Genomic DNA, 20,008 nt, shown 5'->3' on the forward strand with positions numbered 1-20,008 from the left:
TCTGATTACTGCTTTGATTTGGCTTGGGCCCATATATGTGGATTTAATCAGTCTGGCCAAACTGAGATACTAAGGAGGAGCTATTTTAACCACCGCACCAAAGGATAAATCTACAGGTTAACTGCTATTTGTTTTTTCTTGCCTGTCTCCAGTTGCTATCTCTTGGGTCTCTTGGATTTTGAAATGACAGCTGTTTTTGTCCTGTTTTACCTTCATAACACAGAATCCTGACAAATCCTTGTTTCTGTGACTTCATCCATACAAGCAGAAGAAGCGATCAAGCATAGCATTCCTGCCCCCGCCCCCCATGCTGGCTGTAGAGCTTTCTGTTTTTTCATTAAGTGCTCATGTACTCTGGTTATTGGATATCCTAAGCATGTCTGATATTTCTCAGCGAAAACTGGAGTTTCTACATGCATATATTTGAAAGCAATCAAATAGAATTTGCTGGAACTTCCCTATGTTTCATTTAGTGCCAGGGCTGTGCATAAGCCAATATTCGGCTGGAGAGCAGAAAATTTATTTCATTACAATTTATTGCAATTGTTTATTTTATTACAATTCATTGCAATTGTTTACAACTTATTGCAATTTGGGATAGAATTCCTTCCAAGAAATAATAAAATATAACAGTGTGTCAGAATCCTTCCCATAGGGCAACTGGTGGTAGACAACCTGAAATGTGGTACAGTTCAACTGGTACAGACTCTGATGTATTAGTTGCCTGCCCCCCCCCTCTCTTCTGAAATTATCCTCACAGGGCATTTGTTGGTCAACTGTCTTGTTTTGAGGAGGTGTTGGTCTTTGCCCCCCATCTCAGTGGGTAGAGCATGAGACTCCTCATCTCAGGTCCATGGGTTCAAGCGCCACATTGGGCAAAAGATTCCTGCATTGGACTGGATGGCCCTCAGGGTCCCTTCCAACTCTACAATTCTATGATTCATCAATCTCTCCCTGTTCTGCAAGCCACAGTGCTTGTACAATATGACTTCCTGAGAATTAGAGCATTGATGATTCTTTTGTAGAAGTAGCCTTTGTGGTTTCAAGATATTCATGGTCCTTGGACTAGTATTGAAAAGCTTTTCCCCAACCTGGTACCTTCCAGATGTTTTGGAGTGGAGCTGTGGTGGGAGTTGTAGCCTAATACATCTGGCTGGCACCAAACTGGCAAAGGATTAGAACCAACAGCTCAGAGGCTAGCACAGTGGGAGGGAGGTGATAACCATCTTTAGATCCTTCATAAAAGTTTAGTACCACAATACAGCTGTTGACCATGGGTACCAGTATTGCTTCCAAATACTTCCCCTTCATCACATTGTTTTTACCTTTCATTATATGTGCAGGGTGAGGTATGCTACGTATGCAAGATGCACGACAGACCATACCTGAAATGGTTTTCTAGAGGTACAGTTGTGAAGTATGGATGTGGCAAATACGTTTGCAGGTGTATGTGTCATACAAATATATTTAATGGAGGCAAGGCTAACTGAGGCTCCCCGCTGAGCATAGTTTCTGGCACCACACCTCGGTTCAAATTACTTTTGTTCATTAATGATAATGCAGGGGAGTGAGGAAAGGTTTCACAAAAAACCTGGTTCACTTTTATGATATTTAATGTCACTCAGGTGGACCTAATCATCATCTCCCTGGTACAGCCCCTCACCAACCCTAGCTCCAAACAAACAAACAAACAAACAAACAAACAAACAAATATCTAGTCCCCACTCCAGAGCAGATTCTGGGTGTGTTCCAGGGTGAAGAGAAAGGGCAAGTCCCATTGTACAAGGGAAAGGCTTATTTGCTTGTGAGTGGACACAGTTGGATGTCACCCATGTTTGTGTGTGTGTGCACACGCACCTACTCAACAAGTTAATAATAATAATAATAATAATAATAATAATAATAATAATAATAATACCCTGCCCATCTGACTTACAGCAGGCATGACCAAACTTGGCCCTCCAGGTGTTTTGGGACTACAACTCGCATCATCCCTAGCTAACAGGACCAGTGGTCAGGGATGATGGGAATTGTAGTCCCAAAACATCTGGAGGGCCAAGTTTGGTTATGCCTGGCTTACAGCTTATCTAAAAACATCAAGTGTTAAAAACCTCCCAAAATAGTAGTAGTTGTAGTAGTAGTAGTAGTAATAATAATAATAATAATAATAATAATAATTTAAGTGTGAAACCTTTCTTTCTCCCCCCCCCCTTTGCCCCAATCCCAGCTTTCTATTTCAAACCATGTATTTTGGTACTAAACTGTTTGCCACCTTTTCACCAGTAGTTCTCCCTCTGATCTAAAGCTTTAGCGCTTTTACAGAGCGGAGAATGAAAGAGATCCTAGCCAGCCTGGACATTGCCACAGTGTCACCTCATCATGCATCCAATAGAATATGGTGGTTATATGGTGGCCAAATCAGAATGAGGGCGCTGCTTCTTGCCCTCACTTGGTTAAATAGGCTCAAGGGTCATCTCTATAGCACACCTAAAGACTGGTTCAAGATTCAGATGGCCATCTGTCATGGATGCTTTAGCTGAGATTCCTGCATTGCAGGGGGTTCGATTGGATGGGGCTTGCCGTCCCTTCCAACTCTATGATTCTGTGATTTCTTGATGCTCCAGTCTTCGACTAATTAATCTGCAAATGTGAACTACCCGTGAGACTGGACCTATTTATTACACTGAATGTGTGTGAGAGAGGGGGGGAGGGAGAGCGCACTCGAATAAATACAGATACAGTACAGTGGTACCTCGCAAAACGAATGCCCTGCAAGACGATTTTTCGCAAGACGAATGCATCTTGTGATCTGATGGTGACTCGCAAGACGCATTCATTTTGCAAAAAAATCGTCTTGCGAATCACGGTTTCCCATAGGAATGCATTGAAATTTAATTAATTCGTTCCTATGGGAGACGAATTTTTCACAAAATGAATTGACTCACGGAACGAATTAAATTCATCTTGCGCGGCACCACTGTATAGGTATATAAAATGTTGGGCAAGATAGTGAACTAACTAGTGACTAACTAACTCATTAGTCTTCTGAATATGCAAGGCAGGAGGATTAGATTTGGGAAGATGACTAGTTTTAATTTACTGAACCTGCTATCCATTCTCTATATATCTCTTCCTTTTCCAGACTGGTATAGAGTAGCTGAGATCTTGCGATGTGAGGAGCAGGTTCCCCATTTCAAATCTCACCTCAACCACAAACTCGCTAGATGGCCTCAAGCACGATTCAATCCTTTGCACTCAAGGAGCTAATACTTCCTGATTTTACATGGCTTTTGTAAGGATCACTGAGATAACAGTGAAGTGCCCTGAATACTTGAAATGCATTGTATTAATGGCGTCTTCTTCGCAGTTGGTTCCCTAAGAGCTTATCTTCTTAGTTTTCACTTTGAGGAAGATTGAGGTCTGGTCTTTCCTATAACTTAACAAGAAACTCTTGAGTTTGCAAGTCCAGACTGCCGGGGGTTTCCTGCATCACTTAGAACAGAGCTTTCCAAACTGTGTGTCGGCTGCAGTGTGTAGGTGTGTTATGCGAATACACCCCACACTCCTCCCGGGGCTGGAAAGGGGTTAGTTTAACCTCCGGTTTGCTAGTAAAACTTAATTACTCTGTCGGGAAACAATGCGTGTCTAAGAAGTGTGTCACCAACATGAAAAGTTCGGAAAGCTCTGACTTAGAAAATGGTGCTACTACTTCCTCTTCTCCCCTCCCCCCCCATAAGTCCATGTTCTCAGGCATGTTTTACTATCCTGTTGCTTTTAGGTGGGTGTTTGCCCTTCCTGTAGAGCCACCAAGACACCCAAATACTTCATTGGTCTCTTTCTGAGTGGTGGCATAGAATTGCATACTTTCTTCTTCCGTTTTGTTTGACATCATCCGGGTGGTTTAACCACATCTTAACTTTGTTTTCTCATAGACCATTTTATTAGGAAGGTGGTTTTAATACTGCATGCTATGGCTTGCCATGGCTGCACAGATGTGTGGGCTCACAGCCGCTTGGCTCTTCCATGATCCTTTTTGCTCCCGCTGAGCTAAGCTAAGGTTTGGCTTAATGTGCCATCCAAACCCAGGCTCATGGCTAAGCTGTCTCCTCGCTAACCACAAGCTGTAGCCAAGAACAGAACTTGGCTGCAGCTCATGGTTAGTGAAAAGAGAGTTTAACCACAAGCCCAATTTTGGACAGCGCACAAAGCAAAACCTTGGCTTAACTCGACAAAGTGGAGCAGTAAAAAGGACTGAGGAGGCTGCAAAGTGTGCAGCCCAAGTAAGTCAGAATTTGCCTTACTGTTTTGTGTGAACCAGGGCTATGAGAAAACTCAGTAAATGCGTATCAGAACTCTTGGAAGAGAAGTATCCAGACCCTCCCAGTGCTTTTCAGTTTGGAAGGGGATGCTTAAGAACCTTGAGTGCTGATGAGACAAACCACTATCTTTCCACTCTGGAGAGCTGTGGGAAATGCTACTCTGGAAAATGTTCCTAATAAACTACAGCTCATACCATGTCTGTACTTCCCATGCAAAGGATGTTGATTTCCCTATTACCGAACTGACTTCTTCTTTTTTTAACTGAACACATGTTTGGCACACAGTGGCTGAAGATGCTATGGTGTCTGTGAACCCAGACGTACCAATTGAGTGTGTGGTATATATATATATATTTAAAAACCTCACAATTTGGTCTTTCATAGTACAAGATGTTGCAATGACGTTTGGATACAAGTCTTTAGCACCCTCTGACTCCTCCCCCTCCTCCCCCAAAGCCTTTATTACTGCCTCTTTGATGTTAATGTCCCTCTTCTTTGACGTTGTTGTCCCAGAACTCTGGATCTGAGACCCTGCTTTTTAAAACACTGTTTACAGCTAAGTCCGTTCCTGACGTCCAACCCTCTGTGCTGGATTCTGTAGTTCTATCTTAATGTTTTAAGGGGAATCAATTACCTTTTTTTACCCCCTGTAATAGTGTGTTTCCCTTCTTCGATCCTTTCTTTCTTCCTACTTTTCCTTTCAAAACTAATTTACTTGCACCTTGCTCTCTCGTTGCTGTTGGGCCTTTTTGCTTCATTATGGCTCCTCCCACTGAATGATTGTGTCCAATCAGTTGGCAGGCAGAGCTCCGCCCCTGCTTCGGCCGCCATGAGTGCTGCCGGCCTGGCTGAGCAAGGTATGTGGCATGAGTCGTATATCCTGAGTGCCTGAACCTAGAGTTACCTATCTGCCTACCCTCCACCAATTCCACAACCAGTTAAAACCAGCATGCCAGTGTTTGTGAACCCAGTGAGAAGCCATCCATGCTTGCTGGCTGAGAAATGGGCATGTACTAAGGTATCCATCTAACCAAGAACCATAACCACGTGGATTTTAAGTCTACTAACAAAGTATGCATGTTGGGTTCTTAACCCAGTCCTGCAATGAATCAGCACATGAGATTTGGAGGCAGGGGTTGCTCTGGTGTGGGGTTACCAGTGCCTGCTGTTTGAAGGGGATTTCAGAAGGTGAGTGTATCTTAGAGTCAGGGGACCAAACATGCCAGCAAACTGGCTTGGCAAGGGTGGGGGTTCTGTTGTATAATGAAGCTTTTTCCTAGCAAAGTGTCCTGTCCTGTTACAGGAAGAGGAGATACAGGGTTGTCTTGCCATTCATCCACACGATTGGGTATCAAGCAATAGCTTTCAGTATCTTAGAAAAGTTACATTTTGTAGTTCAAAAATTGTGGTTCCGAACCATCTGTTTGGAGCACCTGTGGGTTTGAATACGGGGGGGGGGGGAGCGAATAGGACAAGAAAAAGGCCTCTTACAGTGGAGGAGATCATCAACATGGATGTTGGAAACTGAAGGGGAACTCCCTACACCTCCAGGACTAATGCCATCTGAGGTTTGTGCCCTCTTCCACCAAAATCCCCGACAGCAGAGAGCAGTGTGTAGACACAAGTCTTCAGCCAGCTAAGGATCAATGTTCAGCCAAACTTGAGCCCCAAACCCATTACACTGACAGTGCCTTAGGCTCAGAATGAATGAATCTGCTGAGCTGAAGCCAAGCCTCCACATAAACGGGCTGAAGTGGACCTAAGGACTATCAGGCTGAAGTGCCAGACTCCCTGGGCTCCCCTTCCCTGCTAGGCTCCATGGAGCCCTCAAAATGCCTGGGACCACATCCCCTGAGCTTCTTGGGACAGAGCAATAGCCTTTCAGAGGCCTCATGCCTGTCAGCTGAGGAACCTGCAGGGTGGGGGGAAGGAAGGAAGGAAGGAAGGAAGGAAGGAAGGAAGGAAGGAAGGAAGGAAGGAAGGAAGGAAGGAAGGGGGAGGGAAGTCATTGTCACTGTGCCCTACTCCCCCACAAGTTCCTCACAGACCCCCATTTGTTCTACTTAATTTGCATGCTTGTTTCTGGGTGCACTATGCGTGTGGTGTTTCATGCAATATATATACAGGTATATATATATATTCAAATCACATTGCAGAATTTAGACTTCTCGCGATCCAGTGTTTCTGCCACAGAGTTCGGTGGGTGGGGAGCAGGGTTGTGCTTTTTATGAATGATTGGTGATAAGGACTTCAAGAAAGCAACCACGTATTTTACCTAGCAAAAGTAACTACCCAATTTCACTATACATGTATGTTTTAGTCAATGTGCCTTAGGTGGGATGATGCTTAAGATCCAGGAGTGTGCAGGCAAGGAAATGAGAGGAAGTGGCGCACAGCCTCTGGTGTCCCAAATAAGGGGCCTTCCCCCTACTTTGCTGTGACACTGGCAAAGTTTATTTCTCCTGCCTCTGTTGTTGGCACTCAGGCTTGCAGACTAACTGATAATTTCCCATGAGTTAAACAAGAGGGAAATGCAGAGGAATTCATCCCTCCAGGACTGCTTGGAAAATGTTTTGTCATTATATACCAAGTTATTTCTGCAACCATGACAGCTACCCTCTCTGCCCATTAGTTTAAAACCAGGATGATCAGCCTGCCGGATAATATATACGTTGTCCTCTGGGGGAGGGAAACTATTCCCAAAATTGATATCAGCAGAGAACTTCAGGCATCATTAAAGATGATATTATTATTATTATTATTATTATTATTATTATTATTATTATTATTATTATTATTTAAAAAATAAACCTGTATCAGACTCTCTTAGATGAGACAGATTTAGGGGCCATAAAGATTAGAAATTTGGGGTTCTTGCTTTCATTGCGGCTACAGAATTTTTCACATGCTTTCGTGACGTCAAGTTTAGCAGAGTCTGCAAACTCTGGGTCACTCAACCCTGTGGTAAAATTGTGAGTAAGCATTTTAATATTCATTTATTTTTAATGTTAAAATAGTTTCTCAAAGCAGAACCTGACCCAACATCACCTGGGGAAGGGTTGAGAGGGGTCAAGAGTGGATGACAATGTGCCCCATGTTTGGGAATCTGCAGAGCATGGATGCAAAAACATTTCTTTACCCGAAAGGGACCTCCCAGGCAGTTTTCCTGGGGTCGTCCCTCCTGTCGCCTTCTGCTGAGTTGTGTATTGTGCCCTGTGCTTTTGTTTTGTTTGTTTTTTTGGAGTCATCTTAAACCATGTCTTGTCCCTGTGTGTGGTGCTTCATCTGTGGGAATCCTCCCTCTGCATTTCTAGTGTGTCGGCTGACACCTGCAGGCCACAGCTCTGAGCAAACATGCATCTTTGTCTTGTCTTGTGTGCTTGGGATGTCTGCTCTTGTCACCGTGTTGTAAATTAATTTATAAAAGTCTTCCCCAACCATCTTCTATTGCATGAGCTGCTTTAAATGAGTAGCAAATTTCTTCTCTTCCTGCAGTCCTGGGCCAGTAACTGGGTTGTTGTTTTTTTCTGGGGCTGTGTGGGTGAAGCATGTGAACTGTGGAACATTCATTAGGGTCAGGATGTGAGCAGATTTCCACAATTGTGTTCAAGCTAGCATTACCAGGCTTCCTGGCTGTCCTTTGCATCTCTTCGCAGTGCACAGTAGTTGCATAGAAAGTTTATTCCCACTGCTTCTCCTACCCAGCTATTTTTCTAGCCCCACTATAAACGCAGACTTATTTCCATAATGCACATGTTAAGAGTTTCGGGGTGAACGGGGAATTAATTAAATGCATTTTGCAGCCTGTTCACAATCAGTGATGGTCTATGGCATTTGCTGCTCTTCCTATCCCCCGCCCTCGCCCTTCTCCAAACACTTGTGGGCATAGTTGTTTTTTTCAGGCATTGAGGAAATTGTGATACCTATTACCTTGAGGTAGCTCCAAGTGCTCTAGAACCATGCAAATACTTCCCTGCTTTCTGTGTGGTGTTGGGGCATAATTTCTGACAGGGCCAAAAGGAAGTTGCGAGACAGGTAAGGAAGTGCCCTTTCTTGGTTGTGATTTCCATTGTTAAAAGCAGGCCACACGTTAGGGTTATGCAGAACAAAGCCATAAGGTCTGTGTAACTATGCAGCTTGCTTACTCTTTCATCATTATTATTATTTCTTAAACCTTTGTCCTGCATTTTCCCCAGGGATGGAAGCAAATTCCAATAAGAAGCATTGTGTTTTCCTGTTACCTCTCCCTTGGTTTCCACCCCCTCCTCCATATTGTCTTCTGTTCCAGACAAAACTAGAACTCACACATCAGAATTTTGTGGCCTAACTCTGTGTATGTCCACTTTGGGTGTGCCATGTGCTGTATAGTATCTCTTTTTGCTTTTAACTCTCTTGTTGAGACCTGTTTCATATGTTCTGCTGGTGGCGTGATAGAACCGGAAACCCACTTCTGCATAACCAAGGTACCACGTTGTTTGTTGTTGCAAAGCCACTGTAAGCAACACATTCCGTGGACAGAGCAGCTTGTGTGAAAAGTGTTCACTCCAAAGTGGTTTTCCATGACAGCTATGCTATCCATATTGCAAACGACACAGGCTGTAGTTGAGTAACCACCACCCCACCTCTTTAGCCTGGAAGACTACTCAGAGAGGAATTTTCTTTCGTGTTCGTCTCTGTATTCAGTACAACTGACCACATAAGGTACTGCCTTTCTCCCCAATATGATAACTTCACAGGTGGGGAGGAATCGATATGAAATTGTCATCCAGCATGCAGCAGAGTTGTTGTGCACTGCAGTTATGAACTGTAAAAAATAAATTCCAAGCATGAAGTCTCAGTTTCATAGAGTGGAGTCAGGACTAATTACACCAGGGTAAAAAATTGATTTCAGTCCATGCAGTAGGCCTCATTGGATTCATGTGTAGATGATGTCTCCTTCATACTGTCTCTGCTGTTAACTAAGACAGTTAACAGAGTTCCCTCTGTTCATTTGTAGCCCTGAATTCTCCATGAAATGTAGTGGAGTTCTTGGAGAAACTTGAGATAGTATGCCTTTGGGGCAAGTGAAACTTCCAAGTGTCTATGAATGCAGTTTATGAGGGTGGTGGTAGCAGCTGGGTCTTTTATTTTTATTTTACTTTGTCCTTGTGTATAGAAAGTCAGAAATTTTTTGTTTCGTTTTTGTTTCTACATTTTTTTACTCATGTAAATAGGGAAGCAAAAACACCTCCTTTTTTGTTCGTTTGTTTTCAAGGTGGGCACAAAGTTTCAGAGGAATTTCAACTTCCATACAAACCTGCCCATATTCAGGATAATCTGGGATTCAGGGTTGAAATTCCAAATTCAGTGAGCAAGAAATCTTAACCCTGCTGATTGGTCAGATTTCCTTAGCCTAATATGTGGGTTGCATAATATTTCTGTTCAAGTCTTGGGTTTAAAACCTCCTTAGGCACACAGTAACTGTGTTGAGTGCAGTTCTGGGCCAAATTACCATGAGTTACATTTGTTTTATGCAAAACATGGGCTTTAGGAGTGCAATGAATTCCTCTAAAGGAAACCCTGCCACCACCACTACCTCAGTGGCCTCTGCAAAGTCTATTTCGTACCTGTTTACAGCCCCAATATGTGCTACCTTACCACTACATAATCCCAACCAGTCTCATAATGAACACAACAATATCCCAGTGCTGTATAGCAAATCAGATTTGGCTATATGATGAAATCACTGGGGATGAATTCCTCCCATAGCCCTTGCTAAGGGGAAGGGGGAGAAGAGGGAACACACTGCTAAGGCAACCAGGTTATATTTCCCTAACTTGCTGTACTAGAATCCTAGATTTGGGCGAGACCTCCAAGGCAACCCAATCCATTCCACTGCTGATGCAGGAATTTTCTGCTGCAGCACCCCTGATGGGTGACCATCTAGCTTCTGTATAAAAATAGTTTTACAAGGAGGGACAAGGAAATGTTCATGAAGCCCACCCCATTTTTATCCCAACTCTTTTTGAAACGTGTAGGAGATCCTGTATGCCAGAGAACCCAGAACTTGGCTCTCTTGGGATTTTAAAGCAGAAACTTAACTATGCTTTCATGGTGACCACAAGGGCTAGTATTTTGACACTTTTAGAAATAAAGCAGATGTTCTCTGGCTGCCATTCTCTGCATTGTAGGGCTTTGATCTGTGCTGCAGTCCCAGCCACGGAAATTTCACATCATGCTTTCGCCTTGACCCTATTCTTGTACCTTCATGTGGATGTGACCTAAGCAGTTTTTAAGAGGCATTAGTATAAATTTGCAACTCATTTGTCCTACCGTGTCCCTAGAACCCTCCACCAACTGCAGTGTACAGTTTGTGCGGCAGTACCTTTATGCCAGTAGGCACCTGTTGGGTGAATTTGTTGGCCACAAAGTTGCAAGCAAATGCTGCTTTGCTGTTGTAAGTAGATATGCTGAGTTGTTGTCCTTGGGCATGTATAGGTGGTCTCATGTGTGCACTGGGGGTCGCCCTGTATCCCTCTGCTACACATGCATCCGCAGTACATGTATACTTGTGTGTGACGTGTTTGTATGTCTGCAAGCTAGCTGTTCATTCAGACAAAGGTGACATGGTCTTGCCTTTCTGAAGGCAAAACAGGTAGCCTGGATCTTGCTCATAGTTGTCTCCGTTGCATTCTCCCGCTTGGCAGCTGCCGGTGCTGCCTTGCTTTTGTTCCCCATTCCCCACCCCGGAACGTGAGCCATCTTCCCCTGGTTCTTTTTCCACGTGGATTCTTGCTGGTAGATTGGATTGGTCAAAGCACTTGGAATTCCCAGGCGTTGACCATGCCCATTGACTATTACTTTTTAATAGGTAATATCTATGCATGAGCCACTTCACAGGCAAAATTTTCTGCATGGAAATCATACGTGTATTTCGCCATGTGTACGTGCAGCAGGAACTTGCAGCTGGTCGAGACGACTTTTGAATTCATTGCACACAACCAAACTACATGTGAGATTCGCACTTTTAAATTTTTTTTTTAAAAAAAGTGCTGATGACTTCCGTGAAGAAAGTTTGCCTTGTGTGAAGCAGCCTTAACAACTGTATTCAAGGGGTAACATTCAACTTTTGGAATTTAAAAGACCCCCCTTTCTTTTATTGTCACTGTTAACTTTGAATATTGAAGGGATGGGGCAAGCAATGAAAGTAAAATATTTGAAACCAAACTTCAAGAGCTCTCGAGGCCTGTTTTACTAAGCAGTGTCTTTGGTGTGAATACTAGGCAGGTTGCATAATTTGTTGTTTTGAACTAGCAGGAGCCTGAGATGGATACAGCTTGGCCTTTATAGCCATCCTAATTAGCAAGGGAAACTTTCTGCTAACACTCCCATAAGACTGAGTTGAAGGGCAAGGGAACAGGCGTTCACAAAATGAAGCTTATTTGTGTCTCCTATTTCTCTCTGCAGCTGCCAAAAGCTTACTGAACAAGAAGTCTGATGGAGTAAAGGTAGGTTTTGGATTTTAGCCCACCCTCTTCCTTTCCAGTCTGTTCGACTAAAATTGCTGTCCTTGACCAGAAGCCCACGATCATTCCTGCACCAGAAAACAACTGTGCTTCTCCTCCTGTGGCTGTCTTCACCACTTTCCCACCTCAGTTCTGCTGTTTTACTGTGTCATTGATCTTTCTGTCTCTCCTAAGCCAGGGTTGTGTAAAAGATAGACTGGGCTCTAGTGGCAGATCCCTGGGTGATTTTGCAGTAGATTGGCAAGGGTTTCTGACTCCCGACTGTTTAAATATAGCAACACAAAATTAGTTCCCACCCAAAATAGGGCACTGAGAAGAAACAAGCTAAATAGGGGTTATGTGTGAAAGTACTGTAACAGGTTATTTCCTGAAGAAGTGTGCATGCACACGAAAGCTCATACCAAAATAAAAACTTAGTTGGTCTTTAAGGTGCTACTGAAGGAATTTTTTTATTTTACTTCGACCCAGACCAACACGGCTACCTACCTGTAACCAGGTTATTTCCTGTTATTGAAAATAAATTCCTAGGCTCAGAACATGCTCAGAGGCTCCCTTGTTCTTTAATTCTGCCGGCTATGTTTTTCGCTTTGGTTGGTGAATCTTTGGGTTCTAGTATAGTAGTAGTAGTAGTAGTAGTAGTAGTAGTAGTAGTAATATCTGGCAAGTCTGAAGTCTGCCCAGCCCTGCTATACAGCTTCTGGAATTGATGTATGAGTGTGTTTATGTTTAAATATATAAATTAAAATGGTATGGAAGATTTCATATGCTGTGAATTCACTGTGTCTCATTGTGGAGTTTGAAAAGAAGACAATGGTGATGTTGACATATTGGAGAATAAGAATCCATAAAATGAGATTAGTAAAGCGTTAAGACCCAGTACGTAATTCAGTTTCCATAGTTGATCAGGGTTTTGTTGAGAATGCGTATACATTTCATTTATTAATTACTTTTATAAAAAAAAATTTATAAGCCACCAATTCATAAGGAAAATGTCAAAGTAGTTCGCAACAACTGTACATTAAACCATACCATAAAAACCATACAAAAAAAGTTAAAATCAGATTACTGTTGTGGAAAGGTGTATTCTTATTTGCATGCATAAGCCTAATGGGACAGGAAAGTTTTCAGCAGGTGCTTCAAAGTTGAAACAGGAGAAGCCTGCTGAACTTCTACTAGCTGAGTATTCCACAGGACAGGGCTGACTCTAAAGGCTTGGTTCCTTGTTCTCAAATAATCCTCGCTGACTCAGAGAACAACCAGCAACATCTGTGGCAGATGATCCTAGTGATCAAACTGGAATGTAAGGGTCAGGCAGTCCCTGAGATACCCAGGACCTGATCTGTTCAAGGCTTCATAAATTAATACAAGATTTCATATTTTTCTCTACAACGAAGGACGAGAAGAATTCCTCCTGCATGTTTGTTTTTAATTTAGGCTTCTCTTATTTTTGAAGCCGCTATTAGATTTTCTGACCCTTGCACTCATCAGATCAGTGGTCGGCACAAAAGAGGAGCCAACCAAATAGAGAAATTAGCTTTACAGAAACTTCTTCCTTTTGGGGGTGTAGGGAAGTGAAGTTCCATTTGGGGGGGGGATAGAAGTCTCCCATTGCCCATGAAATTGTCTGAACCTCTGACCCTGAAGCTCCTTGCATGTGTGTGAAGAAGTCTGCCCTAACTGTACATGTTTCCCAATTTTGACTCTGTCCTGCTACTGCTAAATAGGCAGCGTTTCCTTCATTTCATCTCCACAGTTCATATGTAAGATACAGGAGCGTTGCTCCTGTTCCATACAAAGTGAAAGACATCACCCTAATATGATACCCCTGTGATGTTCTAATGAATTCTTGACTATTGATTATTCTCCCCGTTTGCTTTTCCTGTGAGTATTTGTGTTGGCTGCAAGTAATTGTGGTTGTGCTTATCTCACAACAAGTGCAGCAAATGAACTGCTTTCTTTGGGATAATTAGCTTTTCTGTGGAATTTACCATCCTGAATGCTGTTTCCAAATTAATTTCAGTGTTCTTTTCCTATAATCTCTGCTGGTTATTTTAGCTCCTGCTGGGGAAAGAGGCAGGGAGATAGAATAGGATAAAGCTTCATAGTAATGAGGAGATAATTTAATGGTGTGTGATGTACTGTTCTAGAGAGGAAACTAGATGTTCACGGGTGTGATTTCTCTTAGAATTCCATTAATTTTCCTTTGTCTGTGGATTTCTTTGTTGTTCACCTAGGACTCTGGGTTGTTGTTGTTGTTTAATCGTTTAGTCGTGTCCGACTCTTCGTGACCCCATGGACCAGAGCACGCCAGGCACTCCTGTCTTGCACTGCCTCCCGCAGTTTGGTCAAACTCATGTTCGTAGCTTCGAGAACACTGTCCAACCATCTCGTCCTCTGTCGTCCCCTTCTCCTAGTGCCCTCAATCTTTCCCAACATCAGGGTCTTTTCCAAGGATTCTTCTCTTCTCGTGAGGTGGCCAAAGTATTGGAGCCTCAGCTTCACGATCTGTCCTTCCAGTGAGCACTCATTCACCCCATTAACTTATTTATCCTGGTTTGTTGAAATACTTCATCTGAACTAGAGAGAAGTGTGTGTGCTTTTGGCAAATTCTTTTTAGCTCTTGTAGAAATGTACTCTTCATCCTATATAGTTGTAGAGAAAGCAAAGTAGCTAGTTTTACTCACAATTTCTGCTTTCTTCCATAAGTCTATATTGGGCAGCTTAAAAAGTAACTTACCATTGAAGCCAACACTTGTTGAGCAAGGGATGAGAAAACCTGCCTCGGATGCGCTGGAGTTAACAACCTAGAAATTTGAGTTTTAAAATGTCATACTGGAAAGGTTGTGTGACCTGGTGTTGCAAAGGAGCCAAGAGACTGGATTATGAATCAATAGTATATCAATCTTAATTGACGCATCTACTATGAACGCATCACATGATTTTAGCCAAGCTACTTTCAACTTCAGGATAATGCCAATTTACTCAACATGGTTGTTGTAAGGATTGTAACAGGAGAATTTGTACGAAGCACTCTGAACACCCGAAAGCAACATGTAAAACTATTATTGCGTATTTATAAACATTGTGCAATATATAGAAATGTGTTACTGTTATTGTTATTGTTGCTTTTAGTAATAATCAAATAAGGGGGGAAACAATTCGCCCTATTTGAGGATAAAGGGAAAAGGCAGTGGTTTTCTCTCAAGTGCGGATAGGACACACTGGCAAACAGCCTGGCTTCTCCAGGCAGCAGACAGGGTCAAAATTAATGACATCATCCAGAAGGAGGGGGCTCCTACTTGCCCAGACTAGCCTTGCCTCAGTGACAGAAGTCAAAGGGCTCGCATTTGTCTGTTCAGGTGCGTGTACCTGAACCATCCCACAGAATGCACGGAGAGTAGAATTTTGTTGCTTAAATTCCTTCACTTTGCGGTGGAATGTGGGCAGACTGCCTCACTCTTAGTTGTTTTGGAGTCGTGCACCCAAGCGAGAGAGCCATTGTGGTGTAGGGGTTAAGAGTGGTAGACTCGTAATCTGGGGAACCGGGTTCGTGTCTCTGCTCCTCCACATGCAGCTGCTGGGTGACCTTGGGCTAGTCACACTTCTCTGAATTCTGTCAGTCCCACCCACCTCACAGGGTGTTTGTTGTGGGGGAGGAAGGGAAAGGAGAATGTTAGCCGCTTTGAGACTCCTTCGGGTAGTGATAAAGCGGAATATCAAATCCAAACTCTTCTACTCGTTGACTCTTTGGGTATTGCCTCTGTTCTGTATTGTGGTGTTTTGCTTTAAACTGTTATGGCTGGCAGCCTTCTCAGAAATATAGTTGGTTACTTTTCTTGAATTTGTGCTCTGCATGGAGGGGTCTTCTTCTGGCACTGCTCTAGCATGGTTGAGGCAAGCAGGAGCCAACTCATCCTGGATGATGCCATCGGTTTTAATCCTGCCTGCTCCTAGGCGGAACCATCCCATTTCTCAGGCTAACCTACTTCCACTAGGAAGAATTAGAATTTACAGATAAGTGACAAAACCCCACCCTTTCATTTATATGCAAGCCAGTTTAGGGTAAATAATCCCTTGACTATAAGAGCAGTTCAGCCAATGAGACGTAATTCCTAGGGATGTTTAGGACTCTGCTTCCTCAACGGAACGTGATTTTCTGTGCTTCCTAAGTAATGGTAGTTCAGTCATGGTGGTGTTTTATTTCATTTGTATCCCATCCTCTCTGTATAGTGTTTTATTCTTGAAATTAGCCCATGAAGTAGGTTCAGTTGAGAGGTGGTAACTGGGCCTAAGGGGAGCTTTATGCATGACTCGGAAAATGAAGCCAGGGTTTCCCTACCATCCTGTCCTCTATGTCATCCCCGAAGTGCTGAAACTCGAGTCCTGTGGTCAGTTCTGGACATCCAGAAGAATGTGAATAAGCTGAAAAGGAATCGGAGGAGAGTGAACAAATCAATTGAGATGCTTAGTAAGAACATTATTGGGGTTTTTTATGTTTTACAAGACTACAGAAGATAAAATGAGTAGTTGTCTTAAATCTATGTAAATCTCAAGGGAGGGGATTAGCTTAAATGTTAGGGAGAAGGCAGCTCGTGAGGCTTTTTCAGATAAAAGCTAAGGCTAGGGGGATCATTTTGATATAGGAGATCTATGTTGAGTCAGGGGATTAAATCAGGTAACACTTGGGTCTAGAACCCCTGTATTTGTTAAGGAGAAACTGATGAGGTAAGGGCTTGCATTATTTACATTTTTCTTTTACTGAAATCATTGTAGTCTACCAGTAATCTACCATTGTAGTCTGCCAGCGTGTCTTCAAAGTTACAAAGAGAGCAGATGCAGGATGTTTAAACAGTAAAGGTGTAATAAATAGAGAATAATAATATACTAATAATGTGTATAATAATTGTTGTGATGTAGCAGGATTCTGATAAACCTTCCAATTTGCTGACGGAATGGAGCTGTCAGAATGTTTGCACACAAGCTTCTCTGAGTGAAGGGGAGATTGCCTGTCTATGATTAAACCTTACAAAGGCCCAAGTGCCAGAAGAAAGTCTGTGTGGCAAGCCGAGGCCAGGAGGAGGTCCCAGGAAATAGGGAAGCTAAGAGACAGGGAAAACCCAGTCAAGTTTACTGAAGTAAGTGTGCACTGAACTGAGAAAGAGGAACCTGCAGGGGGTGCAGAAGACAGAAGATGGGTGGAGGAGAAGGATATGAGGCAATGTCAACTCCTGACTTGAACTAGCTAGGCAGTTCCCAAAACCCACACTCAAAATCTCTTAAACTGCCATTATTAAGTGTAAAGCATCTAAAGTGTTTTGTGGCACTGTGCAGAGATGAAAAAGCAAAACATAACTCTGACCACAGACTTGAATCCAATAGACTTCATACAAACGGAAAAAGTGACGGGGTGGGAAGAAGAAAATGATAAAATTTAGACAGTGATTCTTCACAAAGTTGCATAAATAGTTCATGATCAAGTGGAGTGGCCTCTAAGAGAGACTTTTCTGTGGGATGAGGAATGAAGTGCCGTTGGTCCCTGCCAATCCCCTGGAGTGGGTCCTGCTGTCTCCCCTTCCTTCTCCCCTTGCTCTGTGATTATTTGTGCTAGTGTAATGGGGCTGTCACACTGAAGCTATTTGCTCTGCTTTTCCTTAACTGCCCGTGATAAGGCATGCTTGAGAAGACCCACTATGGCATGCTTTGAGAAACTCCGCATGGCTTTGTATTCTACCTTGACAATACACTTGCAGTTCTGAGAAGAATTCCCATGTCACAAAGCACTAAATCAAGAAAGATGTTCTGAATGTCCTTGGGTAGGGTTGGGCAATATCCAGTTTTCAACATCGCAATATATCACCAGCTAAACATCATGATATACTGATATATCATGCTCTCTGAAAAAGGAGCTATGTAGAGGAATTGGCTGGCTTCATGGTTTTTCTCACATCGTGATTTTTGCATCACACACACACACACACACAAACTGGGCAAGGTATCGGTATTTGAAGTTCACATTGTGGTAACGATTTCATACTATTCAGCAGGGCGATATATCGCGAATCACAATGTGTGCATGTGCTATGTAAAAAATCGCAATGTGGGGAAAACCATGAAGCTGGTCATTGCTTGCCTCGTGATTCCTTCTGCCCCTGTTGCTCTGTACTATAAAATAACAGTTGCAACAATATGTTAAAGGTAAGTAAAAATGTCTCAGTTTTAGACCCCTAAGTAGCAGCAGTTTTTCAGGACATTACTTTGTTCACCTCTACATAATTACATCCTTGTTTCAGACATCATGATATATGGGTATATCACAATGTTTAGCTGGTGATATATTGCGATGTTGAAAGCCAGACATCGCTCAGCCTTAACACACATCATGATTCACAATACATTGCCAGGTCAAAAATTATGAAACCGATTATCACGATATGGAATGCAAAACTGGTTTTGGATAATATATCGCCCAACCCTATCCTTAGACACGAGGTGTGTTAAGAACAAGACTGCAATGCGGCCAACTTATGGCCCCATCCAGCTTCAGTGCAATGCATGCATTGAGGCCATCAAAACAATTAATTAATTGATGCTTTGTTCCATAGAAATCCACTTTCCCCATGCAGATTCGGATACTATAAGGCAAAACCACAACAAAAAATGATAAAACAAAAACTAAACAGAATAAGCCCCATTGGAAATCAATGGGACTTCTGAGTAGACATGCATAGGATTGTGTATGTAAACCTTTTAGTAGCAGCAGCAGTCATCAGGCAGTATCCCCACACACCACGATCCTGCTTTTTGAAATGCATGTGTAATTGCTTAAACACAATTAATATGATGTGCAATTCAGTGGCCATTATGTGGGTTTCTCTGCAGAGTCAGAACACATATCTACATGCCCCCAGAAGGTTGTATAACAGGCAGCTGGGAAATGGAATTATCTTGATTTCTTTATTGGTGCAGAGGGAGGGAGCAGGGGGTGAGAGTAGGATTTCCAAATGAGACTGTGGCCGGTGCCACATGTGGGTAACAGTTGTTTCCAGAAAGGAAAGAGGAAACATAATCTGGGTGGATCGCTTAAGCAGTAAGCATGGTGCAATGCTAATCATGCTTCTTTCCTGCAATCTCTGGCTTTCCTCATCTTCTTCTCTTGTTGCCCATCAATCATTGCAGGCTGGTACTTAATCTTACTCTCCTGCCAATGTACCTGGGAAGTGCCTTGCACATTCTCAGCCATGCTTGTTTTATGCTTCATTATTTTTTATCGGAATTGTTTCAGAAAATGCCACATTTCTCTCTTTTTGGAGCAGGCAAAAAAAGGGGCTCATAAACTCTCTGGTCTCACTCGATGAAACCTAGCTGTTTCCATTCACACAGACCCCTCCTGCTGAGCGTGCCTAAGTGCCTTTTTCTCTGCACTCCTGTTGGAGCACACACTTGACATCTTCTTGTCTGACCCATCGTGCATCTGTGCGGAAGTGTCTCTGATCTAGTTTCTTCTTTTCTGTGCAAGTTCCCAGGGCTGTGCTCTGTGAGTGACATCTGCCTTGATTCTGATGACAAGAATCAAAAGGGTAGGGTGTTGTTACATGCTCAGTCAGTCTCTTTGGCTCATCCTGAAAACTATTGCTATGGGCAGAATGCTGAAATGCTCCTTTCTCTGGAAGATCACAAGCATGCTTTCTAGGTCTGTGGGTGCATTTGTGCATACCTTGGAATTGCAGCTGTAATTGTCATTGTAAGCCACCTTCCCAGTACAGGCGAATTAAACATTCCTTATTTGTGTGAGGAAATATATGCTTGCCACCTGACCAGATGAGGGCAGTTTTGAACAGAAAGACCAAGGCTAAGGGGTTGAAACGCCAATTGTCCATTGCCCATCGTTACCATATTGAATAGGCAGTTCAGAAGTGTGATTTCTTTGGATGGAAACTGTGTGGTTTACGGGGAAACTTTCCTCATCCTTTGCTAGATTGGGAATATTTTGAGAAGAACATATCGCCAGTTTCCGTATCTCCCATGTCACATTGGCTGCATTTTTTTTTAACTCTTGCTCAGTTTGGAATGCTGTCTCGCCAGGTTTATGATCTCTGCCTTCCATGTGCCCAAATGTTTGTGCCATCTTGATCCTTTCTTGGAGGAGCATGATTGGCAGCAGGGTCTGTGCTGACACACAAGTGC

At 42.9% G+C, this 20,008-nt stretch overlaps 1 protein-coding gene and 1 long non-coding RNA gene across 33 annotated transcripts in view; both read left to right on the forward strand.

Moving 5' to 3' along the window:
• CAMK2G (calcium/calmodulin dependent protein kinase II gamma) overlaps window positions 1-20,008 on the forward strand; it is a 157,800-nt gene that overhangs the window by 113,544 nt on the left and 24,248 nt on the right. For 17 of the 32 annotated variants that reach the window (XM_035138186.2, XM_035138185.2, XM_060275059.1 and 14 more), the window contains exons 13-14: window positions 5,114-5,176; window positions 11,766-11,806. In XM_035138186.2, coding sequence (XP_034994077.1) covers window positions 5,114-5,176; window positions 11,766-11,806 — 104 coding nt within the window. The remainder of the gene's footprint in view (window positions 1-5,113; window positions 5,177-11,765; window positions 11,807-20,008) is intronic. The other 15 variants (XM_035138188.2, XM_060275060.1, XM_035138213.2 and 12 more) reach the window with 1 other exon arrangement.
• On the forward strand, window positions 11,815-19,870 carry LOC132592182 (uncharacterized). The gene is made up of 2 exons (XR_009557643.1): window positions 11,815-12,183; window positions 12,321-19,870. It is a non-coding gene; the product is annotated as an uncharacterized LOC132592182 (long non-coding RNA).

This window comes from Zootoca vivipara, chromosome 5 (genome assembly GCF_963506605.1).
Source record: "Zootoca vivipara chromosome 5, rZooViv1.1, whole genome shotgun sequence".
NCBI lineage: Eukaryota > Metazoa > Chordata > Lepidosauria > Squamata > Lacertidae > Zootoca > Zootoca vivipara.